General features: G+C 53.6%; 12 protein-coding genes across 12 annotated transcripts; 5 read left to right on the top strand and 7 right to left on the bottom strand.

Annotated features, from left to right (window-relative positions):
* Positions 1-431: 431 nt before the first annotated feature.
* COCMIDRAFT_27038 (uncharacterized protein) lies at positions 432-4,332 on the bottom strand (the record flags this gene model as incomplete). The annotated part of the gene is made up of 4 exons (XM_007690594.1): positions 432-1,219; positions 1,269-1,713; positions 1,762-2,061; positions 2,113-4,332. 4 exons carry the CDS (start codon positions 4,330-4,332, stop codon positions 432-434), a joined length of 3,753 nt encoding a protein of 1,250 aa, XP_007688784.1.
* A 601-nt stretch (positions 4,333-4,933) lies between these two features.
* On the bottom strand, positions 4,934-5,608 carry COCMIDRAFT_97568 (uncharacterized protein; the record flags this gene model as incomplete). The annotated part of the gene is made up of 1 exon (XM_007690621.1): positions 4,934-5,608. One exon carries the CDS (start codon positions 5,606-5,608, stop codon positions 4,934-4,936), a length of 675 nt encoding a protein of 224 aa, XP_007688811.1.
* Positions 5,609-6,416: 808 nt separating this feature from the next.
* On the bottom strand, positions 6,417-9,143 carry COCMIDRAFT_97574 (uncharacterized protein; the record flags this gene model as incomplete). Its single annotated transcript, XM_007690620.1, has 5 exons — positions 6,417-7,249; positions 7,298-7,579; positions 7,630-8,797; positions 8,861-9,042; positions 9,095-9,143. The coding sequence occupies 5 exons, from the start codon at positions 9,141-9,143 to the stop codon at positions 6,417-6,419; spliced, it is 2,514 nt and encodes an 837-aa protein (XP_007688810.1).
* A 1,130-nt stretch (positions 9,144-10,273) lies between these two features.
* Positions 10,274-11,587, top strand: COCMIDRAFT_37515 (uncharacterized protein; the record flags this gene model as incomplete). The annotated part of the gene is made up of 1 exon (XM_007690605.1): positions 10,274-11,587. The coding sequence occupies one exon, from the start codon at positions 10,274-10,276 to the stop codon at positions 11,585-11,587; it is 1,314 nt and encodes a 437-aa protein (XP_007688795.1).
* A 478-nt stretch (positions 11,588-12,065) lies between these two features.
* Positions 12,066-12,873, top strand: COCMIDRAFT_97514 (uncharacterized protein; the record flags this gene model as incomplete). The annotated part of the gene is made up of 2 exons (XM_007690619.1): positions 12,066-12,248; positions 12,361-12,873. 2 exons carry the CDS (start codon positions 12,066-12,068, stop codon positions 12,871-12,873), a joined length of 696 nt encoding a protein of 231 aa, XP_007688809.1.
* A 586-nt stretch (positions 12,874-13,459) lies between these two features.
* On the bottom strand, positions 13,460-14,188 carry COCMIDRAFT_27033 (uncharacterized protein; the record flags this gene model as incomplete). Its single annotated transcript, XM_007690593.1, has 3 exons — positions 13,460-13,622; positions 13,739-14,043; positions 14,171-14,188. 3 exons carry the CDS (start codon positions 14,186-14,188, stop codon positions 13,460-13,462), a joined length of 486 nt encoding a protein of 161 aa, XP_007688783.1.
* A 363-nt stretch (positions 14,189-14,551) lies between these two features.
* Positions 14,552-16,010, top strand: COCMIDRAFT_27032 (uncharacterized protein; the record flags this gene model as incomplete). Its single annotated transcript, XM_007690592.1, has 2 exons — positions 14,552-14,825; positions 14,875-16,010. The coding sequence occupies 2 exons, from the start codon at positions 14,552-14,554 to the stop codon at positions 16,008-16,010; spliced, it is 1,410 nt and encodes a 469-aa protein (XP_007688782.1).
* Positions 16,011-16,649: 639 nt separating this feature from the next.
* Positions 16,650-17,009, bottom strand: COCMIDRAFT_97557 (uncharacterized protein; the record flags this gene model as incomplete). Its single annotated transcript, XM_007690618.1, has 1 exon — positions 16,650-17,009. A coding segment is annotated over one exon (360 nt), but the record flags the coding sequence as incomplete, so codon positions are not given.
* Positions 17,010-17,107: 98 nt separating this feature from the next.
* Positions 17,108-18,131, bottom strand: COCMIDRAFT_6026 (uncharacterized protein; the record flags this gene model as incomplete). Its single annotated transcript, XM_007690581.1, has 3 exons — positions 17,108-17,353; positions 17,466-18,064; positions 18,125-18,131. The coding sequence occupies 3 exons, from the start codon at positions 18,129-18,131 to the stop codon at positions 17,108-17,110; spliced, it is 852 nt and encodes a 283-aa protein (XP_007688771.1).
* On the top strand, positions 18,130-18,597 carry COCMIDRAFT_27030 (uncharacterized protein; the record flags this gene model as incomplete). Its single annotated transcript, XM_007690591.1, has 2 exons — positions 18,130-18,194; positions 18,258-18,597. The coding sequence occupies 2 exons, from the start codon at positions 18,130-18,132 to the stop codon at positions 18,595-18,597; spliced, it is 405 nt and encodes a 134-aa protein (XP_007688781.1).
* A 359-nt stretch (positions 18,598-18,956) lies between these two features.
* COCMIDRAFT_97509 (uncharacterized protein) lies at positions 18,957-21,792 on the bottom strand (the record flags this gene model as incomplete). The annotated part of the gene is made up of 3 exons (XM_007690617.1): positions 18,957-19,227; positions 19,282-21,631; positions 21,681-21,792. 3 exons carry the CDS (start codon positions 21,790-21,792, stop codon positions 18,957-18,959), a joined length of 2,733 nt encoding a protein of 910 aa, XP_007688807.1.
* Positions 21,793-22,709: 917 nt separating this feature from the next.
* Positions 22,710-24,035, top strand: COCMIDRAFT_27028 (uncharacterized protein; the record flags this gene model as incomplete). Its single annotated transcript, XM_007690590.1, has 4 exons — positions 22,710-22,771; positions 22,872-23,125; positions 23,220-23,287; positions 23,628-24,035. The coding sequence occupies 4 exons, from the start codon at positions 22,710-22,712 to the stop codon at positions 24,033-24,035; spliced, it is 792 nt and encodes a 263-aa protein (XP_007688780.1).
* Positions 24,036-24,154: the final 119 nt, after the last annotated feature.

Here is a 24,154-nt window from a genome sequence, read left to right as displayed (position 1 = left end):
GTGATTGGATGCGACGAACATTTACGCGCTGCGGCCGGATTGGAGACCGCTGGTCACACTTGGCGGGCGCATGCGACCTGCTTTCTGTACCTGAGTGGCACACGCTACCACCCGCCCTCTGCCAATCACGCTCGCTGCATCGCTTGCCATGTCTGTGGCTGGTGGCAGCCACTATGCCCTCGAGATCACCATCGCAAAGCGGGCCGCGAACTACTTCATGCACCCCTGCTGCGGGCCGATACTCTCAAGCCTCCCGCGACATGGCCAAATATGGAACTCCTGCGTAATATGTAGTATGTATGCGTGCTCCATCTTCATTCATTCATTTGTATCCTACCAGAAACATGTAGACGGCTGGTAGCACTCGGAGCACCATCCTCCCTGCTGTGAAACCAACCCCGGCCACACATCCCTCACTACTCTAGCTATCTTCATCGCACAGGTCTGAGCACCTCCCAATCCCTCATATTCTGCATGTCCTCGGGCTCATCGTCCATCAAGCTCCTCCCACCCATACCAGTTCGTCCACCTCCGTTAGTGTTTGTCCGCGGAGGCAGAGCCGGCTTATGATCATCGTCGTCAATCAAGTTTTGTATCGGTTTCCGTGCAAGGTTAGGAGGAGGTGCCATTGATCGCTTCACTGGTGGTGGAGGATACGTCCTCAATTCCTCCGTTGGCGGATCATCACGGTATCTTTGAAGCGGCGGGGTCGGTGAAGTTCGTGTAGAAGATGATTTGGTAAGAAGAGCCGGTTTCTTGTTCGGAATTGGCGGAGCGGGTTTACGGAGTACCTGTGGTTTGCTGCTACCGGAAGGTTGGCTTTGGAGCGGCATGTTTGAGGCCCGGTAGGGTAGAGTGGGTAAAGAGTGTGTTGAAGCTCCTGAGCCGGACCGTCGAAGATCATTCAACCCGTTTCGCGAGCCTTCTGGGCCAAGGATCTGCTGTGCATGGCCCGGATACAGCGGTGCAATCATCTTGCGTGCCGTTGGCTTCTGCGTTGCTGCTGAGTTTGTCGACGATATCGGATCGTTGAAGTCAACTGTGCGTGCCCTTTGCGAGCCGCGTGCTGGTGGTGGCTCTGGTCTGCTACGACTGTTCTGCAATTGCTTGATATCCACCCAATCTGGTTCTGGGCTGGGGGTGAAAGGGTTGCTGGGTCTGTTCGGATTGGGCAAAAGATCGCTAGATGGCGGCTGGACGCGCGCTTTTGCTGGGAGACCTTTGGAAAATGAGCATCCATGCTACAGCAGAGAAGAGGGCAAAAGTACCATTGTCAAGCCACCATTTCCTCCGATCGGAACTTGCCGGTGGTAGCCCTGGCTCTATACTGTCGTATCCAAGCAAATCTTCATCGTCTGTTTCATCTTCCCCTAGATGGTCAGCTGCCCTGGTGTCGCCAACAAACTCCCTTCGCTGTCTATACAGAGCCGCTTTCAGGCTCTCTTTCTTCTTTTCGTCAACTCTTTGCACCAAAACTTGGAACGTCGCATAGACTGGTCGATGATCAGAAAATCGAAGGGGCGCGTCGTTGTAGTGTATCTGTCGAATATTGTCGCCTTTGCGAAGAACACGGTCGCACCATGCAGGTATGCGTGCCTTCTCTGACGTATCATACTGATCACTATTAAGATCGTACTTGTACGTGGGTGGGAAGGTAATGCGCGCTTCCGAATAGTAAGGGAAGGTTAAACCTGCGACCATCTGCAAGTTGAGCTAGGGCGTGTCAGCAGCGATAATTAATGTGAAAGCTAAACAACCTACCTGGTCGTTCTCATATAACGTCTCAAGGTCGCCGACATGACACAATTTCTTCACCTTCTCATTACTCAGACCTATCCGGTAGTTGAAGTCACCAAGCCATATCACGGTATCATGGTCGTCGATTGATCTGTTTCTCTGAAATCGCAATCCGTGGCTGATTGTCTTGTAGTCGCGGTTGCGCTCTTCGTAGTTGGCAAAACCAGCTGCAAGATGTGCAGTGACGAGGCAGATTGAGGTATTGGCGTATTCGAAGCGGATTGCCACAGCGCCTTTGTTGCCAGCCATTCCAGACATACCGGTCTAACAAGTTGGTTAGTATTCTAATACCACAAATGGAATATCTGTGTCTACCTTCTTCAAAGCACCCTCAACATTCTTGATGTGCTTTAGACAGTCTGACCGGACAAAAACTGACAGGCTTGCCCCGACTAGCTGCCCGCCCCTGAGCATGACATATTCATCCTTGCCGTGTCTCTCAGCGTTTCTGTTCAGACACGCCCTTACGGCCTCTTCCCAAGCCTCTCGTCGATCTGGATCTGTCGACATAATCTGCTGCGGGCTCAACTCAACTATTTCTTGGAATCCCACAGCTACTATCTCAGGGCACTGCTGCGAAGAATCAACATCAGGACACAGCCATGGCGACAGATCACTTCTGATACCATCCGTCTTTCCGTTTAGGTTGAATGTCCCGACAAGTATGTTGATCATCTCGGTTTCTGAGTACTCTACGGACCGCCTTGCAAGCTCAGTGACAACAAAGTCGTTTATTGGGTCGTAAAGATGCACTGGCACTTGGCCAATGAGTCGTCCGAGCAGCATGTCGATTGTGTTTTGCCGCCCCTTATCAGCAAAGTTATTGATGTACATTCGCGTGGCGCTTTTCCGAGCATCTGCAAGAGCACCGGCAAGCGACATCTTTCCAGATCGCGTAAAAGAAGACTTCAAAGCGCCGGTGCCGGCATAAATCTTGGATAGAGCATCGCCGTTGTCTGCCCACATGCTCGAATGTCTGGCCCAGAAGTCTTGACTGGCTCTGAGGCCTTTATGGCTCAAGAACAATTCAAGCGCCATCTTGCTGATGATGGTTTGGACAAGATTTGTGCGATCGAGACAATCTAGACAGTTCGTTCTAAAAATTCCCTCTTGCTGCAATATGGTCATGGTCCGCCGAACAAGATAGTCTTGCCCGTTGTGTCTCGTTTGCTCTTCTACCTCTTCAGAAAGGTAGTATCCAAAGCCTTCTGCAGAATCTTGGATCCATCTGGCGATCATGCTGGCCATCTCGTACCCACCTGGACCACGTGTCTCGGCATGGAAATCGTATTCGGTAAGCTTGATGAGATCGTGTTCATGTTGAGCGGGATCATGCCCATGGTTCAGCGGGCTGTTGCGGATATGACCACGATATCTATATGACAACTCTAGCTCATTCTGCTTTTCATTGCTCAGCAAATTGACTACGTGTATCGTGCCATAGCTCAGCTCTAGGTTTTCAAAGTGCTTATCAAAAGCCGGCTGGGTGGCTTCTGGAGATCGCGTGATGGTGATCTTCTGTTGATTGGGCAAAAGGCCAGCTTGTTGCTCCCAAAAGATAGGCACACTTCCTCGCACTTGTACGTACGAGAAGCAAGCTCCTGATGGAGCCCAATGGATGGTTTCAGTCTCAACAAAGTTCGCGACGTTTCCGTCGTCGTCGATGCCTCGTGAGTTGAACCTGGTACCAGCCCTTTTGCATGATAGTCTAGAAATAAGGGTCATGGAAGAAGGCATACCCGAGTCCTGGACCCTGATGGGTGCTGAGGCCTTGGGAATTGTAATCGTCAGCGCGAAACCGCGAATCGCTGATGTCAGGATTCCCGATGCGTCCAGCGCCTCTTTGTCCCTCGATGCGAGCCTACTCCTGAAGTCTACCAGTGGCTGTATCATGTATGAATTCCACAGAAATCCGGCATCCAGGCTGTCGATAGAGACGGTGGTGGCGTCCGTAGTACGATCTTGCAGCCGCCTGGTAAGGTCAAAGTCTGAGCTGTAATAGAAGGTTCCGCTGCTGAGAATCTTCTTGAGCGCCAGACACGGGTGCTCCGTCGGGCTCTGTTCTTTCCTGCCCCCAAACCCCATTTCATATCCCTCATCGTCTATTGTATCGGTAGGGTAGGGGTTGACTTCATTGTCAAGCAGCATGTCATAGCTGGTGCTGGTCAGGCAGTAGAAGCCGACAGAATGTATTCGTTGCACGGTCTCGCCCGGCCGTACGGTCGCAACTTTGCTTGCGCCGTTGACTACAATCAAGAAGACATTGTTGTCCACGGTAATCAGCCCCAGGGTACCATGTACGTTGACTGAGTTTATAGCCCTGTAGTCCTCCAGGTCGATTTCCTCCAACCGTGTGAACTCGACCATGCAGCGCGCGACGCCAGCGCCATTACTTCCCAGCGACGTTGACGAAGCATTTGGATTCCCATTGTGCTCGGTGGTGGAGGCGCTGTGTCGGAGGACGAGGGCGTGGGTTGAGGTAGCAAGTGCGATTGCGCGGTGCGGGTAGTCTTTGATCAGGACGCGGATAGACATTGTTGGTGGTAGGGGGGTGCGACGAGCGGCTCGACGGGCGCTTCGGGCATGTCCCACTTGCTCTACTTACGTGCAGCGGTGAAGAGTGCTTGCGCGCAAAGTATGTCGGTCGTGGCAAGTAAGCACGTGTACTTGGAGGATTGTTTTCAGCTCTGGGAACAATCTTGGTCTCAATGCTGATCGCAACCCTGGACTCATATGCACATGCGAAACCGCTCCGCTGGTGCCCAAGGCTTCCCTGGCCATCGCTTGCACCGGCAACCGAAAGCGGGTTTCCTGTGGCTAGGACTTTGTCTGCACCCAATACTTTGGCTCTCTGAAAGGGCGGCGTCCGGACGTGCGTTGGGCCACCGCCGTCATCCAGGAACCGCCTCAGCAATGACCTCACTCACAGCCACTAAAAGCTTTGGAACAAACCGGAGCATGTCATTAAATCGTAACAAGGCCACTACGTACTATGTGCAGATTCACAGTATCTGCCAAACAATTATTTTTCAACATCATTAACATGAGTGCGATTGAATCAGCCAGACGCGCCTTGCAAACAGGGTACTTCTCCCTCACGGTAGCATGGTAGAAGGCCCTGACAAGGTACCAATGATTACCGACCGTAGTCCCTCCTCCGCCTTCCGTCATTTTCTCCGATTGACACCCTCATGTTGGTGGTTTCTCTATAGCCTCCCCTCGAATCGTCGTAGCCAGCACGGCTGCGACTACGCTGTCTGCTCCGGTCTCGCGTCTGATATCTCTCGTAATGATCGCTCTCGCTCGATGCAGGCTCCACATATCGGTAGTGCTCGTAGCGTGGGTTGTCAGGGCTGTAAGCTCGTTGGCGTTCACGCCGGACCTCGCGCTCACGGTACACATATTCACTACGGTCATCAAGACTAGACGTATGGGAGGTGATGCTAGATCGCGGAGAGACCTCGACGTAGTGCGCGCCACCGTGATGGGAAGTATGATGAGACGAGATATGGCTTGGCGGCGGTGGTGGAGCAGGCATAGGCGCCGGTGGTGGTGGTGGAGGCGGAGAAGGCTGGACGAACACAGGCACCGGCTGCGGCGCGGGGATCTGAAGAGGTTTTGGCGATGGCACAGCAATATAGGATGACGAAGGCCGTGGAGGTGAGTCGCGAACAACCTCACTGCGCGAGTAGCGGCGTTCAATGTCGCGCGAATGTCGCGATACACGGCGACGGGGCGGAGAGCGGGCACGCTGCACCACGCGGTAAGGGACTATGTGGTCCTCTTCCTGCTTAACTTTGACAAGACACATGGCGCCTTTCTCGCTCTTCGCTATGCACTCCGCTGGCAGCGACGAGAGTCGAAAAGTAGGGAGCTTCGATTGCGATCGCAATGTGATTCGTGGGGGCCGATCAGCGTGGGGTTGCCCGATCGAAGACGCGGACGGAGCACAACACAACCCAAGCACGCGCAAACGAGGCAGATGGAGAAGCGGAAAAAGGACAGCAGAGCTTGAGGGTATCAACAGGAAGATTGGATAAGTATGCGCCCCAGATGTTGGGCAGCCGATGCCCAGCCACAGCTGACCCCCCATGTCGCTTTCATGCTGCTCCGCCTTGGAACGGGACATGTGAGTACATACGATGACGAGGTCTAGGCTCGTCTAAGTAACAACGGTGTGCTAGCGTGCAGGCTGCAGGCTAGCCCCAGGTACAAGCCACCACCACCACCATGCTTAACAGCCAAAGCGGAAAGTAAGTACAATCATATTTCCCGTGGCCGTATAGACTCGTGACAATCGTGCCGCATCCCGCGTACAAAGCACTACATGTTCCACCCACTTGCTATCTCAAATTATACATGAACCACCTAGATACCTCGACAAGCCTGCCTATCCTCTCCTCACGCACGTGTGAAATCTTTGGAGATTGCCGTCAGTAGGTCCGTCATACAACCTGCCCTGAAATTATCGGCCACGTATTCATGCAGTGCCCGAAGGCATGTCTTTTGCTGAGTCTGCAAGTGTGCCGCTGGGCATGACGGACGATAGAAATGGGAGGTACTCTCGTGTTGCCTTTATATATGTATGTACACATCAGAAGACAAGAACATGACTACCACTAGTCGTCCATGGGCTTGTCCTCCAGTGTAACGCCTCGAGGCGCCGTGTCTTCACTTCTGGTGCTGCCGGTCGAGTCCCTGTTGCCTCTCGTCAAGCTGCCAGCAGTCTTCCGGGGAAAAGGTACCCTGGTGCTTGAGGGCGCAGGGTGCTCGACAGGAGCAGCCTCAGAGGCACCATTTGTAGTAGCAGGAGCTATTTCGCCGGTAGAACTATCATCACTTCCGGGTACTTCAAGCGATCCACGGTTTCCATTGGCCTTTCGCGAATCAGTAGGTGATGACGTGTTGACTGGGAATCGTGTGGCACTTCGGTCTCGGCGATGAGATCCTGATACTCGCGAGCCAGGCGCTGGTGAGGTTGCCCGTGGTGATCGCTGAGCAGCGATGGCACGTTGCCGCTCCTCCATGTTTGCACGTCGGTTACTCTCATCTGTAGAGATTGCACGGGGGCGCTGAGCACCAGAGGATGAGTGTGTGAGTGTGCTGGCGCGCTTCAACTCTCCGAAAATCGCATCCTTGTGCGCAAACAGATCACGCACCAGGCGGTAACTGTATCGTTCATTCATAGTCAAACTTGACTCTTGCTTAGGCCTGAGGATGCATGGCGCGAGCGTATTGGCTAGTGCCGTGACGTACGTCTCATCAGCCGAGGTCAGCTCAATAAGACGGGTAAAGTGTGTGCAAATAGCATCCAGTGTGGCAATATTGGCAAGACGCAGTTGGCCAAGAGTTGACTGGATGACAGAGATCCTTGTCTCTTCAGAGACGTCGGTTGCAGTAGTGCTGTAAATGGTCTTGACAATTTCGTAAACATGGGAAGAAACCAATGAGTCTAGTGCAATCAGTAAAAGAGCCTATAATTGTCTCGTGGATTGCATACCAGGAAGTTCCAGGAGGTAGAGCTTGAGGACGCTGGCAACGATTGGCACGTCATACTTCTCAAGCAGGTCGTCGGGGAATCTTTTGCCAGTGTTGATCTCGGCTCTGAGAGTGTGAGTTTGGGACAGAGGTACGTCGACTAGCCAGATCCCCCGACGGGCTTCGTCGCCCTCGAGATCAGGGTAGTGGTTGTCCAAGAAAGTGAGTATGGTAGTGATGATTATTGGCACACGCTTCTTGTCCGAGCGCGCGCGAGCCTCCAAATCTACACCAAAGGTTTGCTCTGCATGATTGTCAGTATCTCATAAAAAGTGGAACTCGAAAGCGCCGTACCATCCACAGAGTTATAGTAGTTCTCATATGTCATCACTTTTGGCACAAATGGGCCTGTCCTGTAGTTCTCGAGCATGTACCGCAAATCACCCAGCGGCTGCACCGTTTCTTGGAAAAGCATCATCTTGTCCACTGTGCTTTGCAAGCTAGGGATGACGTTGCTGACGGCTCCAGAAAAGTCCAGGATAACCGCCTTGATAGCCTTGAGTCTGTCCAGCTCGCAGCGCTCCATGAACTTGAGATGGTCCACCATTGCCTCCTCCAAATTACACCTCAAGGAGTCGAGTTTCTTCACCGACGCCTTGTATCGCTCGTCAGCTTCACGAGCTTCTCGCCTCAATCTCTCTGCCGGTGTTTCATTCGGGTATTGGTTGTTGAGCGGATTCCATCCCTGCAGGTACTCTTGCACAGTTCCGACAGGAGTATCCACGGTAATGCTATCGACCGATGAGTTCGACATGGTAGTGGACGAGCGTGCCATGGGTTGCTTCTTCTCGGGCAATCCGGTAATCTGGAAAGCCTTGGTTTTCCACTGGTAGTTCATTCTAGAGCTGTTGGCGAACGTGTTGCCGACATTACCAACCAGGCGCAGGAAGCCATGGGCGACCATATCTTGGCCGATGCGCTCGGCATAGCTGACGGTAGTAGCACCCATGTGCTTTTGGATGTACTCGGTGATGTCGGCACCAGTTGAGCAATTCTGGTATGTACCCAGGATGGGAACTTTGACCTCGCCGAGCTTGATGTTGTCGAGCATATGTGTGAGGATCTTCTTGACTTGGTCGGGCTGGTATGTCTCATCGCCTAGATCGATGGGCTCCTCTTCCTCGTCCTCGGGCTCAGACATTTTAATAGTAGGCACCTTAACCTTTGGGCTGTGCGCAGCTTCACTCTGGGGGTCCTGGAAAGCGAGCTTGTCCTCCTCCTCGAGATCCTCGACTAGACGGCATTTGTTGTAGTATTGTGAGCGGAACTTGCGGACGGCATCGGCCTGGCGGTCGTGGATCTTGATACGCGATTGCAGGTCGTCTTGGGAGTTCTGGACACGGGCCGCGTGCGCCTCGCACCAGCGGCCAAAGGGATTCACAACCAGCTCTCGGATGTTGGACGCAATCTTCTTGTGATTTGCGGCAGCTGCCTCCATCTCGGTGCGCACGCCTTCATAGGCCTGGTGGGGGTTAGCGGTCAACGGTCAGCAGTCGGGCATAGGCAGCTGCTGTGTGATACGCACCTTTCGCACACTTGCGCCCTCATCTCTACTGAAGCCTCCGGCTATGCGCTCAGTGGCTGGTGTAATGGCGGCCAGCGAGTTTCCATAGACCTCTTCGGCATCGGCTCGCATGCGGGCAACGGTTAGAATCTGCTGGTTCTCCTGAACTCCCTGCTGGAGCTTTCCAAAGAGAACACCCAAGCCTGCAAGGTCAGCACAGGCGGGGCGGTGTTGGGAGCGGGCGTCAGGGCATACCTCCGGCATAGTCGCTAGACCAGAATGACGCAGCGAAGCCGGTACTCATGGCGGCAGCTTGCAAGCAGGCAGGACTCGACTGGTGGCTTCTCTTAAGGGAGGGGTTGTAAGAGAAAAGAAAATATTGGGTTGTTGGTGGGTGGTCGGTCAACGGCCGTAGTGAGCGTGGAGAAGATAGGCCTGGGGAACGAACACGCAAGCGCGGACCCGGTGATGTATGGCAGAAAGTTGCGCGGCCTCAGACGTTTCGGCGGCGTTTCTGCTGGCGGAGGGCCCAGGCAGAGAAAGAGTGACGACTAGAAGGGGCAAAGTGCGCGTGATGGGCGAGGACAGAAGCCAGGCTGAGTGAAGTTACATAGGATAATAGGGTACCACACAGCCGCCTCAGGAGGGGTTTTTGCAGGCCGGCCGCTGTGGCAGAGCTGATGTCGCATCCCACCCCTGCAGCCTTTGTTCGTGACAGGGCTGGCTCAGGCAGCCCAGCAGCCAAACAGCCTCTGCCCAGCCAGGGTTTTTGCCCGACATTTGGCCTTTAGTCGCCATGGCCAATGATAAAAATACGTACATACTCGTACAGTCGTCGTCAGTTGCCCGACTCCTAACGCTGCCCCTGCATCGGCTAGGGCCTGGTCAGCCCGTTGATGACTACCGTCCCAGTACGTACTACGTATGCAGCACTGGCACTGCCCTGCCCTACCGTGCCTACTAACAAGTACTGGTAGGGAGGGGACATGGTACACTAAGCACGTGCTCGTGCCTACATACATGGCTGCGTACATACAGTACTACGTACTCGCTAGCACCATCCACACCCCCCATCAGCCCCAACGCCACTACCACACCAACAACAACAACAACCACACCAGTACTACTTATTACTAGTCCAGTCTGCATCCAGCGCCTACTCGACAGTCAACTAATTAGTCCCGGGTGGTCTGTGTATGCTCCAACCGGCGTGTGTGTGTGAAAGAGTGTGAGAGTGTGCACGCTACCGGCCGAGTTTGGTGTTGCACTTGCCCTCTTGATCCTTCCCAGCCTTGCAGAAATACACACACCCACACACGCATCCGCCTTGGCTTGCAACCACAGCCCCGCAGCCATCAGATTCGCAGGCTGCACAGGGGCACCAGCACCTCGCTCGGTAAAAAGACGCCGGGTTCAACCCAGTACGTCTCCATCATGGCTCCTTCTGGCCCCGACAGTACACAATTCAACTATGCCCGCCACATCAAATACTGGCGCAGAAACCTCAAGACGCTGCTGCCCCATTTCTACACCAGCAATGACTCCAACCGCATGCTGCTCGCCCTCTTCACCGTCTCTGCCCTCGACATTCTGGGCGATCTAGATGCTGCCCTGTCCCCCGAGGAGCGTCAAGGGCACATCGATTGGGTCTATGGCTGTCAATTGCCAGAGGGCGGCTTCCGCCCATGGCCAGGGTCCAACTACGGCAAGCTCAGAAACGACGACAACAAAATCTGGGACCCTGCTCATATCCCGGGAACCTTCTTTGCACTCCTGACGTTGATTGTTCTCGGCGACGATCTGGAAAAGGTCAAGAGGAAAGAAATCTTGGCGTGGTTGGTCCAGATGCAAAGACCAGAGGGCAGTTTTGGTGAGACGCTCGGCGAGGGTGGCTATGTGCATGGTGGCAACGACTCAAGATTTGGATACATGGCCACGGCCATTCGATGGATGCTACGCGGCGATCTTGAAGGGCCATGCGAAGGCATCCCAGACATCGATGTTGACGCCTTTGTTACATGCGTCCGCGCATCGGAATGCTACGACGGAGGCATTTCCGAAGCACCCTATCATGAAGCACATGCTGGATTCACCTGCTGCGCTATTGCTGCACTTGCCTTTCTGAACCGTTTACCATTGTCGTCCTCGCAAAAGCCCGATGGCATTATCCGCGGAGTATCCAATGTTCAAAATACTCTACATTGGCTTGTGTCTCGACAAACTCTGACCCTGGACGAGGAGGACGGCATAGACACTATGGAAGACGAGACCGATTCCCCAGAGACTTGTCACGACGCACACAGTTTTGTAAAGCTGGGCTCCTATCCAGCTACGCAGGCTACCGAGGACTCCAAAGCGAGACCCAACGTTCACTTCGACCTGAAATGGGTTGGTGTCAATGGAAGATGCAACAAGATCGCCGATACATGCTATGCCTACTGGACATGCACACCTTTGCAGCTGCTTGGTCACCTCGACATCGTGGATTCGCAGCCCATCAGGAAGTGGTTGCTGGACAAGACACAGCATGCTGTCGGAGGCTTTGGTAAGGTTACCGGAGACCCGCCGGACATGTACCACTCGTTTCTAGGCTTGATGGTTCTTGCTATGTTTGGCGAGCCTGGCCTTCAGAGTGTTGATCCGACATTATGTCTCACGCATCGGGCGAAGAAACATCTCGAATCACTTTCATGGAGGAGGAAGATACTTGGTATCCATGACTCAGAAGATGAAAAAAGCGATGCATAGAACGAGGGGGTATGGCCAGCTGACTACATGCTATGTATGGACGGTGCCAACGTCTTCTGGTGTGTCTAGTCAGGCTGGCTGGCGTTGTAGCTTCTATGTTCATGATTGATGTCTTTCTAGCTTCGACTTATTATTTTGCGTTGAGCGCAATACTCACAATCAATGAGAAACGAAAGTCATGACTACTGATGTAGATAATCTAATCACAATAATTTTATCCAGCCTGTCACGACCGTGATGGTGGTAATAGTGATGTCTTGGTCTAAATCAAGGTAGGGTAGGGACCAGCCTCGGCTCCACCCAGACTACCTAATGCCTAGTACTACCAGATCCCTGCCATGCAGGTAATTTTGGCAAACTCCGCAACCACTTTTCCGCCTGTCGCAATACCAGCGCGACAGCACCATCCCAGCACCACACGTCCTGCAACCTGGTCTCCACAAAGTCCTGCTAATTTCTGGTACCCCTCGACGCAATCATGGGCCCGCCCAACAAGAAACGCAAGCTCGCCGTCACCGCGCCCGAAACAATTGAATTCGACTTTGCGGCGCGCGAAGAGTACCTGACCGGGTTCCACAAGCGCAAGCTCGAGCGAAAGAAACACGCCCAGGAGGAAAATGCGAAGCGCGAAAAGGAGGAGAAATTGAGGCTTAGGCGAGAAGTACGTGTTCGACTTTTTTTGGTGGTTTGGGAAAGCGCAAGAGCAGCTACTTGTAGCACCCAGCATCCTCAGCATATACAATGTAACAAGCAACTGACACATGGTACGATAGCTCCGAGCCGAGCGCAAAGCCGACCTAGAAAAACACGTCGAAGAAGTAAACCGGCTAGTCAAGCAAGCAAACGGCGACCTCAGCTCCGCCGACTCGGACTCAGACGGCGACGATGACGAGACCAAAGACGGCGCCGAAGATGAAGAATTCACAGGGTTCCAAGAACCAGAACCCATCAACCAAGAAGACGAGTACATCGACGAAGACAAATACACAACCGTCACCATGGAATCCGTAAACATATCCAAGTCTGGCTTCTCGCGGCCAGGCGAAGACGACGAGCACGATGAGGAGGCCAAGAAGAAAGCACAGGAAGCTGCAGACGCAGAGGCGGCTGCGGCAAATGGAGGCAAGAAGAAGGTGTGGACAAAAGCGTGGCCAAAGAATAGCGATAAGCCCAAGAAGAAGAAGAAAAAGTTCAGGTACGAGACGAAGACGGAGAGAAAGGCGGAGCGCATCAAGCAGGGCATGAAGAAGAGGAAGCAAAAGGAGGCGAGGACGAACAAAAAGTAGTAGACGCGCGGCGTGATATTTCTCTCTTTCTCTGTCCCTCTATCTCTGCATCTGCATCTGCATCTGCATTGTCTTGTGAGCGTTTACGCTGGTGGGGTAGAGCTTTTCGAGAGCTTTTGTGCAGGAATACACAAAAAATGATACCCCCCCTTACCCCCCTTTCATAACTTTTGTTCAGTTTGCTCAATAAAGCATAAACATCTGACACAATTTCCATCCCGTCATGTCCGCGGCTCATATTATCCAGGGGGTTCATTAGAACCCCCCATCAGTAAGTACACATCTCACATCATGCACGGCGGCCAACGCACTGTGAGATTCTAAAGGGGGTATTACGTGTGTCTGGTGGGATCCACCAACATTGTATTTGCTCAGGGATTACAAAAGGCGAACAGACCCGCCCAGCAAGCAGCCGCAGAAAAAGAAACAGTTGTATAGTAGTAGTGTAGTAGGGGTTTTGTACGCGAATGTCATGTGTGTGTCTGTGTGAAATCTGCCTCTATCTCGACGGTCCCACAGTAAGCTAAAGCACCTTGTTTCCTATTTGAATACAGTCGCAAGGGCGCAACAACAAGAAAAAACCAGCTTAGATGTTACCAATCTCCTTGACAAAGTCGTCGAGCTCCTTCTTGGTGTCGGCGTACTTCTTGGCCATCTCCTCATACTTGGATTCCCACTGGTCGCGGGATTGCTCGAGAGCCTGGACTTTGCGTTCGTAGTGGCCGGACTTGACGTCGGTTTGGCGGAGCCTAAGAGGGGTAGCGAGTCAGTACACGCAGATCAGGGGGGTGGGTAGTGATGGTGGCAGCAGTGGTAATGGCAGAGGGCCATCCATCGGAAGGCAAGGAAAAGAGAGCAATCGTACTTCTCATTGAGCTCGCGGATCGTCCTGTCCGACTCCTCAGCTTCTTCCTCGAGAACTTGAATCTTGCGCTGGAGGCTCTCGGCTTGAGTGCCGGCTTGAGCGCCTGCACCAGCTTCGTCCTTGTGGATCTTGACTTGCCCCTCAAGCTTCTCAACCTCGCTCTCGAGCACAGAGTTCTTGTGCGTCAGCGAGGTGATCTCCTGCTCCTTCTGTGTCGTCTCGGCCTCGAGCTGCTTGACCCTGGCCTTGAGCTCCTCAGCGCGGGCGCTGCTCTCATCCGCCTCGACGCGGAGAGCTTCCATGCGCTGTGCAAAAAGGCCATATTAGCGTATGTTTCCCATTTGAGGCGTGACAGGCGTGGAATGTGGCGTCTGCCAGAGGTAGGGTTGGGCATGGTGGGAAGGGGCATTGGCGGGGTATGCGTCGACTCACCTTCTTGATCTGATCCATGGTGGCGGGCGGTGTGTAGAGTGTGAATGGGAAGAAGGAGTGTTTGCGTGGTGTGGTGCTGCGGAGACGGTGGAGAGGTCAGCAGCTTATATAGTGGAATGAAGCGGAGCAGGTGTGTTGTCGTGGATGTCTGAGAAATGTGCCTTGCAGTTGGGGTGTGCAAGCTGACAATGCGGGCAAGCGCTGCCGAAAGGGACTACCTCCGCCCGGACCCTTTTGTCCCAGCCCAGACCCTCTTTGGTCGCCGCCGCCCCAGCAACCGCCAGTAAACACACAAGCACCCGCCCCGACACTATCTACCTCCGCCAACCCCCGCTCGCCGCCCGCCGCCCCCCACACGACTCGCTCAATGTAACCACCGCCATGGCAACTCTCGCAGCAAACGACCAGGAAAATGCCGTCCGCCATTTGCACGCCGCCGGCGGCTCAAAGTCGCTAAACGCGGGCATCAAGGGATTCAACGCCAAAACACCAGGAAACAAAGCCCCCAAGACGCCCTTCAAGATCCCGCTCAACGACGAAAATGCCGTGACCAAAGGCGCGAAATCGATTCTGCAGACTCAAGGCAAAGGAGCCGAACTATTTACAGGCGGCAAGGGTGGAAAAGTTGACCAAAATGCCTTTGTTACTCCAGCCGGTATGACGGAATAGCCGCGCAATACATTCACCAAAACTAACACATACAGGACCCCGCACGCGTGCACCGTTGGGCATGAAAACGACCAATGCCAAATCCAGAGCCTTTGCGACGCCAGCGCCTCTTTCTGCAAAGACGCAGAAGCTCAGCCCGCGTCTTCGTCGTCCAAAAGTCAAGGTCCACCAACCCGAAGTCGCCCACGAGTCTGAAGATGATGTGCCCGAAGTCGAGTACATGCCTCCTAAGGAGATTCCGCTCGAGGATGACATGGACGAGTACCTCCCCAGGAACTGGACTATTCCTAAGATCAGCGAGCAGGACATGGTGCGCGGCATCTGGCAGGCCTACCACAACCCAATTGAAGGTGACGGACGCACGCGCGAGCAGCGCAAGTTTGAGGAGGAACTTCAAAAGGGCCGCAAGCAGCGCGACGAGCATTTCGAGAAGATCTTTGCGTCCCAAATGGCCAAGGACGACGCTGAGATGAGGGAATACTACGGCATCAAGGAACCGAAGAAAGAGGCAGCGCCCAAAGCAGTGACGTCCGTTTCTGCGCTTAGAAAGGCTCCAACTGGACCATCGACTATACGCGCCCGATCTGCAGCAGCCGCTCTTCTCCCAACCTCGAAGCCCAGCTATGCTGCTCCTACCGTGGCCGTCAAATCGCGCGTACCTACTGGACCGGTTTTTGGCAGAAAGGGAGCAAAGACGCCTACAGAGATGGCATCCTCTCGCCAGGTCTCAGCTTCAGTAGTGTCCAAGAACACAATTGGCTATGCTCAGGGTCGTGCTGGACGTACTGCTCCAGCAGCAGCGCGCAAGCCTCTCTCCAACGTCACCAAGCCTGCGCCCTTTTCCGCCATGGCCCGCCCCGTCACGACCAGTCATGTACGCAGCGCAAGCACCAGTGCTTCCACTGGCCGCTCCCGAGGTCCCATTTCTCGCTGCAGCTCCACCTCTACCAACGCTACGCTCGTTTCTTCCGCAGAGGACGACCAGCCTCGTCGTACCGCCGAAGACTTTGAGCGCGAAATGGAGTTATTGCTCCTTGCGCGTTCTGACGATGAAGACGACGACGCCTGGACCAAGAACTTTAGCAATCAGTTGCATGGGAACATTGCCCTCGCTGAAGAGGAAGATGATGATGACGCTGGGTTTCAGTTACAGCTCCCCGATGGTTTTTAGCACGTTGGAAAGTAGAGTGAGAGAGAAACGAAAGATGAACGGAACTCGAGAAGAAGGAGAAGGACATGCAGCCATGTGTAAAGTTACTAAACTGTGACATCTTCTTCTGATTCTTGTTTTCTGGGGCCTGCTGGAGTATTGTGTGGATATTGGATACCTCTTTTCTTTGCCTTTGTCTGTTTTTTTAAAGTTGTAATGGGTTAAATCTGAGTATGAGTGGTATGAATTCATGCCATACGTCTATGTCCTGCTCCTTTGCATTGATCTGTCATTGGTGAAGTACCGTGATATATTGCAATGTGGTAAACCATGTTGCAAATTGACATAACTCTACATCACTATCTCATCACACACACACCCTTTCCAAACATCGTCACGCATATCCTGTACTTGTTTTTAGAAACACTTCATTCGCTTAAAAGAAGAAGAAAAAAGAAGAAGAAGAAGAAGCCAGCATTCATGCTACTTCTTATATCCCCCAACTACGCTTTGCCCTTTCCCCTTCCCTCACTTCGCTTATCCCCCCACCCCCCCTCCCCGGCCCAGCCTTGCCTTACGCATGCATTCCCAATCCCACTCACTCCTTTTCGCCCAATATGTATATATGCTATATATGTATGTTATTTTAATTTTTTTGATTCAAGTATCAACGACCAACAGACCAACCCCCTGACCATGCCCATCTCCTTTGGAATAGAGATAAGATAGAAAAGAAGTGTGATACTTTAAAAAAAAAGGAGTAAAAGGAAAACCCCCCAACCCTACCAAATCCTGCTCTGCTTGAGATGAAAAAAAAAGATAGGCCATAAGAAAAGATGCGCGCTGAAAGAGAAGAAGAAGAACAAGAAAAATACACGACCTCTTACCGTGAATACGCCATGCTACTCGGGAGAGAGAGAGAGAACAAAAAAATCCAAACTCAGAAATCCAAAAGGAAAATAGAAACGAAGAATGAGGGGCAAACAAGGGGGAAAGGGGGAAAAGCATTAGACTAAGTAAATAGTCATGTTATGTAGCTTTTTGTTTGGCTTGACACCCCCCCCCTCCCCCCAGACAAAAACTACTAACCAACCAACCAACCAAACAAGCAACCAACTTTAATTCACCACCTCATCCACAGCATAAAGATTCTGATTAAGAATCTTGTTCATGGTAAACATATGCACACGATCTTGCTTGAAGACCGCGCGCATAGCGTCATCGCAGCGAATCTGGCGCTTATCGTTGGGATCTTGCAGGTCGCGCGCTTTGACGTATTCCCAAATCTTCTTGACTGTCTGGGGCCGCGAGAGTTGTGTTTCGCCGAGGAGTTCGGATAGGGCTGGGGAGAGGGCCATTGGTTTCTGTAAATGGAAAAAAAATTTGAGTTAGTAAAATGGATTATTAGGGCTTTTGGATTTCGCGCAAACGTAGAGGAAAAAAAAAGAGATAGATGAGATGGAAAAAAAAACTGACATGGAAGCCTCCTTTCCGACTGGGACTCTTCTTTTCGCCTCCGCTGCCTGAGCCAACGTCGCTGTCGTCGTCGTCTTTGACTTTGTTTGCGCTCTTCTTCTTGGCCTTCTTTTTGGGCGCGGGCGCTTTCCGCTTCGTGTTTCCGCCCCGTGTTGCCCTGCCCATGCGCGCATTCTCTTCTGCCTGTAACCTGGCTGCAAACGCCGCGTCGTCGTCCTCATCTTTCACTTTGGTCTTCTTGTTCTTCTTCTTGGGCGGTGGGTTCTCGTCAGGCCCCGACATCACAGACTCGTCATCGGGCGGCGATCGCTTGTGGTTGGACATGTCTGATGTATCGCCGTTGGATGTCTTTGTGCCATTCGCGACGGTATGAGTGGGCTCCGAGACGTCAGAGGCGCCGTTCTGCTCGCTGTTGAACTTGTCGAAGCGCTGCATGATGAGCGTGGTGATTTGTTCCTTTTGATGCGACAGGTCCTCGCCGACTCTTTCCTGTAGGCCCTTTCGTATGCGCTTCGCCGAAATGGTATTTATGTCGCTCGCGCGAAGAATGTCGTCAATGATGACCGAGTACGAGGCCTCGACCTCTGCGGGGAGAGGGTCTGATGCGCCATGTTAGCATGCGGCCGTGGGCGCGTGGCAGACTGCGAGCGGATGCTTACCCGACATGGCTGTGGTGTTTGGTGGGAGTAGTGAGAGTCGCAACTACAAGGTCGATGAGCGGGAAGCACGGTCAGTTATTGCAAGATGCAGAAGCCGGAGCGTGTGAGAGGAAGGCTCGCGCAACAGGCGCAGGTCTACACAGGGCGTCGTTGGGGAGCCAAAGCGTCGCCAGCAGGCTCTCACCCAGCAAGCAACTATTGTGGTCGCGGCCCAGACTCAAGAGACAGCTAAGAGACAGCAGCCAGGGTGCAGCCAAACACTTCGCAGCCTCTCGAGCGGTCCCGTTGTGCCGACGACTCGTAGCGGGGTCCAGTCACGGGCAGCAGATGAGTGGCACAGGGGCGTTGAATGCAGCTTGTGTATACGCAGAAGCCGGAGATGCAGCAGAGGACACCGTCGCAGAGGTTTGCTGGATACAGAGGCTGGCACTAGGGCAGACTGCGACAATCGAGGCATGCGCGATGAGGTGTGAAGACGTACATGCACGGGCGCGGTCTAGTCAGGTACGGCCCGACCTTGGAGGAGGAGGAGGCTGGGGAACCCCAAACACTACCGCGCCATCATCACCTTTGCCTTCACGCACCCAGCCAACACATGTTTGCATCCATCCCATCCGCCAGTCATCTCATATAGCTATGGACTGCTTAATACACATGCGGCATTTGTTCTCGTACGCATATACACACACTCACCAAACACACAGCTTGATTTTTACTTTTTCTCTCGCACCATTTGCCCTATCGGCAGACTGCATACATACTCGTCCAAAAGCGGTAGTCCTGCATCCCTTCTGCTTCTCAGCCTGCGCCACTCACTCAACCCGGTAGTCCTTCACATGACCCAGCAGCCAACTCCGTACATTTGCTTCTCTACTGCGCTTTTGATTTGATACCAGTCCGCTCTTCTCTCTGCAAACTCGTACACCTCCTCCGCTCGGAAGATGCCGTGATACCGGTCTGTGTCCGCAATAATGGTAGCAATCTCTTTGGCTTGCTTCGCGTCAATCAGATATATTTGTGAGAGCTCGCGCAGCGCAGCAAAGTACTGGATGAGCGGCTTGTTACGCAGAGAGACAATGTACGTGTTGTAGGCATTCATGTCGCTGCACATAGTCAGTAGACGCCCCCATGGTATCCAGAGCCAGATGCTACCTTACCTAATGAGCTTGATGGCGCCATCCACGCTGATTCTCTGCCGCTTCAAATGCTTGCAAAGAGCAGTGAACAGACGCACGCCTACTTCCTGGTTGAACACATCAAGCACGTTCTTGTCTGTGCTGCCAATGAGCATGCTCGTGTGTGACGACACAACTTCTACAATCTTGAGTGCTGTTTGACTCGGCCCAATGTCCGACATCTCTACCACGCCGTTGGGCCCAATCGGAGGGTTGAAATCGGTCGGATCCTGCGTCGTACCACAAAGGTACTCGACCTCGTCCATCAGCACATCAATACCTTTGTTGAGACCTGCAGCCACGCTCTCGTCGAGTTGTGCCTCAAATCGCTTCTTCTCTTTTGCTGCCAGGCTAAGGAAATCATCCCGGTCTGTGAGGTTGGCAGCAACAAGCTCCTGGAGATAAAAGACTTCGACCATCTGCTGTATAAGGTCTCCGACATTGACAAGCTCCAGAAAAGCTACAAGTGGCGCAACTCCTTCCTGGCTGTGGTCCGCCACCTCTCTCGGCTTGTAATCCGCTAGGTGGCTGACAGCCTTGTCAAACCCCAATTTCATATGGCGGTTCCCGAGAATTTGTACAAGGTGAATGAAAATTTGTTCCGACTGTTCTTTCGCCTCTTCACCAGACTGGCCTCCAAGCTGGACAAATCGAGCAGCACGTTCGAGACTAGTCTTGGCCATGTGCGTCAGATTAAGGGCAACCTCGATACTGAAAAGGGATCGAATTCCTTCTAACCGCGAGTTCATAATGGCCGCCTTGGCAGCAAGTTCAGACGTCGGGGCGTCCATCCGTGGGGTCGAGGTCCCATCGCCAGGAAGCGGAGTGCCACTTCTCGAGGTCGGATCCAAGGTGCTATTTCTATTTGCGCTGGGTTTACTCGAGCTGGAGCCGCCCATGGTGGGTAGTACATTGACGGGCATCATGACCACCTTTTTGAACGACGATAGAAAATCTTGTTTAACAGCTTTCCGGTTCACATTTGCCATGAACCGAGTTTCAGTAGTTAGCTCTTCTTCCAGCAGTCGCTTCTCCCACACATCAACCTCTGCCGCCGACTTGCGTTTGAAATAATCCAACTCCTCTTGCAGGTAAAGATCGACATGAGGCTCAAAACACCGAGTTATGATGCGAATCGCCTCTTGCTGGAAATCAGGCTTGGAGGCCTTGGTGGGATGCAGGGATACTGCTAGCTGCAGCGCTTGGTCGAAAATGCCAGCGACAGTTTTCAAATAGGCTTCGATGCTCACGTCATGAGCCTGGTCAAAAAGAGTTGTGAGGTACTCTGCAATGACATCGTCTGCAACACGCTCTAGAAAGGTCTGTAGAACGTCAACCGTAGGCGGAAAAACACGATCAATGATAGCGGCCTCGTTATTGAGCTCGGTAGCTAGACCTTTGAAAAATTCATGCGACGGCTTCAAAGTCACCTCATCACCTTGCAAACAATCGGAGGGATCTCCGAGCCTCTCCTTGTCCAACATCAACGGGTGATTGTGGATAAACGAGTCTAGACATGCTGCACCGCCATTCAAGGCTACCAAGACTGAGGCAAACCGCTTCATACGGCCATCAAAGTCCTTTTCAGCGTAGCCTTGCTCGAACTCGCGAAGCACGGCGTTCTCGAAGATGCCGGTCATTGTATCGAGCTTTTCTTCACGCTGATGCCAGCCTTGAGCATAGTCGCTCTTTGCAAATACCTTGAGCTGGGCAAGCATCTGGGCTTGCTGCTCCGGGTCACGATACGTTCGGAATAATATAGGATCGGCATGACTTCGCGACCTCTCAATGTCGTAGTAGAAGGGAGCCAAGGCACCATACACTTTGCCATACTCTTGTCGTGCCATGCCCCGTATGGAACGCACGTTCGCCAGTACTTTGACGGCAGCTTGTGGGTCAACGATGTAGGAGCTTGGGGCTAGTGTTCCAGATGCCGACAGGGTCATATCGTTGAAGCCTTTGTCGAGCGTCGTGGAGCGGGGTCTGCCTTGGTGATCCTGGGATTTGCGCAGCATATCCTCCTCTATGGTAGCGTCAAAGAGAGTCATGCTGGTGTTGTCCACGTGATTGTTGCCCGGTGCCATGGAGCTGGTGCTGCCATTGGGCACAACGCCTGCTATGCGTGCATCCTCTGCTCTTTGTGCCTGCAACTTCTTCTTCATGGCCTCTTCGAACCTCTGCTTGGCCTCTGCTTCGTTCCAACAACCCATGCTCCTCAGTCTCTGCTGCCATCTTGTGTCGTCATATACCATCTCGCGCATACGTTTCGAGGTGCGCGCAAAGTTGAACATGTCGGCGACGGGCAGGTAGTCGAGGATGGTGTTGATGAGCTCTGCAAGTCATGGTCAGACGAGTGAGCCCACGAACTGGGCAGTTCGTACCTGCAGGTAGTACGGCCTTTGAGTCGCCCACGAGCTGCGTGGTGCGCAGCGACGCCAGCATGGACGGCTGCGTCTGGGGCATGGCCCGCTTGAAGTTTGACTTTGGCGGCATGATTGAGGTGGATAGGGGTAATTTCCTCGAAAGATCTTCTTCAACAAGTGTTTAGCCCATACCCTGGGCCCAGCGAAGTTTCGCGTGGTGGTCGCGGGGGCAGAGAGTTGTTTGCAGCTGAGGTGGAGCAGTGACGGTTAACGGCTTGGGCCTGGCGGCAGGGTCTGGTCGATCCGACATGGCACCAGAATGATCGCCCCGCAGCTAGAGCCCATCAATCGACTACATCACACGGAGAAGGGCGTAGGGACAGGGCAATGTTTCCGACAAGAAGAATCGTGTCTGGTGGGTTTGTGAGGATCATCATCTTCATCATCATCCTGGCTCTGCAGCTGTGTGTGCCAAGTTTGGAATTGAGTTGAGCAGTGGGAAACGCAATGATGCGCATCATAGACGGCAACACGGGGGAGCGAGAGGCAAAGAAGCAAAGGCCGGGCCGGGCGTCGGGCCCTGTTGATGACGAGTGTGGCAGCAGGCCATGGAAGGGCAAGGGAAATGAAGCAAACTGACATGTTGCGGCAACTCGCCAAAAGCAACGTGGAGCGAGACGCCGTGGCGGTCGCATAAGCAAAGCTCACACTTGCTATGTATAGGAGTGGTGAAGAGAGTGAGAGGGTTGGGTTGTGTTATGCAGACAGGCCCAGGCCACGGCCATGGCAATGCCAATGCAAAGGCCAAATGTACGCAGCAAATGCAAATGCAAATGGGAGACGGCTGCCACGTGGAGTGGAGAGCTCTAGACTCTAGACGCTGCCCCTGATGGGCGAAACAAAGACCGTTAGTGGAGAAGGCAGAGCGAGTAAATGAAGCGTCGTGTTTTACTGGGAGTCGCAAGAGGGCAGGCAAAACATTAGGACACGGCAAGGCATTGGTTGCAGGCCTGGTAAGCAACTGAAGGGTCTCACGTGCTCTGCACCATGGGCAACCACGGCCAGGCAAAGGGCAAGCAGGCCCAAGGGCAACTCAGGGCAACGTCGTGGTAGGCTGGGGCTATTCTGGGACGGGGCGGACGGTCCAGTAGGCGAAAGGTTGTGCCTAGCCCGCCCCCCCTGGCAGGCCGACGACTAAGTATGTTACAGCACAAAGTACAGTTTGTCTCAGGAGGTAGTGCCGTCTAGGCGGAAAGGCAAGCAGGCAGGCAGGCAGGCAGGCAGCGAAGAAGGCCCAGGGCACAATGGCAGAGGCCACGCAAACATTAGGGTAGAGTCTGTAGGGATGAAACCCTGGACGGAAGGTTTCAAGCTGAGTTCCGCAGCACATGCCACCGCTGACCCATGGCCCGGCGACCCACGGCGCACGACATCTGTTGCGGCCGTGAACGTCAGCGGGCTTGGTGAGTGGGTGAATGAGTGAATGAATGAATGAATGGCAGTGTCGAGTGCGTATGTACATGTCCAACGTATAATGTACCTGCATTGGCTGCGCAGGCGGGCCGAGGGGGGAGACGGGCGACGGGCGACGGGGGGGTGGGATGGATAGCGTGGCTGGCCAGAACGTGAGTGACAACGCATTGGTGGAGGCCCGAGAGCAGCAGACAGAGGGAGAGGCAGAGGGATAGGATAGGGATCAATTGAGGGTGAAAGGGCCCTATGACGGCATGGCACGACCAAAGGAGAAGGCGTCTAGAAAGACGGGCTTTGCGGGCGTGGCGGGCTGGGAGCCGTGGCAGGTCGTCGTCCATGACACGGGCGCTGTGGACAGAGTGAAGCAAGCTGGTCAGCCCAGCCTCGTCAGCAGGGCCCTCCTCACAAACACGCGACCGCTTATGTTATCCGCGCACGGCCCTCCGTCTTGTCGACGACGCTTTGAGACGCCGGGAAGGCTCAGCCGGATAGCGATTGGCTGTTTCACCCCCAGAGAGTGGGGGCGCCGGCTCTGTCTTGTTGCATCCCCTTTCGCATCCACCGCACAAGACTCATCCCAGAGAAGCAATGTGCAATTGCTTCACTTCGCCCGACATGTGCTCCAGACTTGCGCCGAAAAGGGCCACGTACTCGCTGGGTGCCCGTCTGGCCCGTCCGTTGCCCCGTGAATGCATCATCGAGCCCATGGCCAAGCGTAGACGTCAGTCCATGGTGATGCTGAGGGACCATGACTTTTGCGAGTTAAATATATATGTCCCAACTATCGGTCCACTGTCACAACTACTGATACTCCCGCTGCACCGCTGCTCGACAAACCCAAAAGCCGCCTTTGTCAATCTTAAAGTCTCAGACATAGTCTTGTCCCGTCCCCATTCATAAACACTCTTGCGCCCGCCCAAATCAGGACATTCGCATCCATCATCACTACACGCATACTTACTTCACCTACTACTATTATTACTTGACTCCCCATCTCAACATCAACCACCACCACCACA

This window comes from Bipolaris oryzae (genome assembly GCF_000523455.1).
Source record: "Bipolaris oryzae ATCC 44560 unplaced genomic scaffold scaffold_81, whole genome shotgun sequence".
NCBI lineage: Eukaryota > Fungi > Ascomycota > Dothideomycetes > Pleosporales > Pleosporaceae > Bipolaris > Bipolaris oryzae.
The sequence above is the reverse complement of the archived record's forward strand: the minus strand, read 5'-3'. Positions and strand labels throughout refer to the sequence as shown.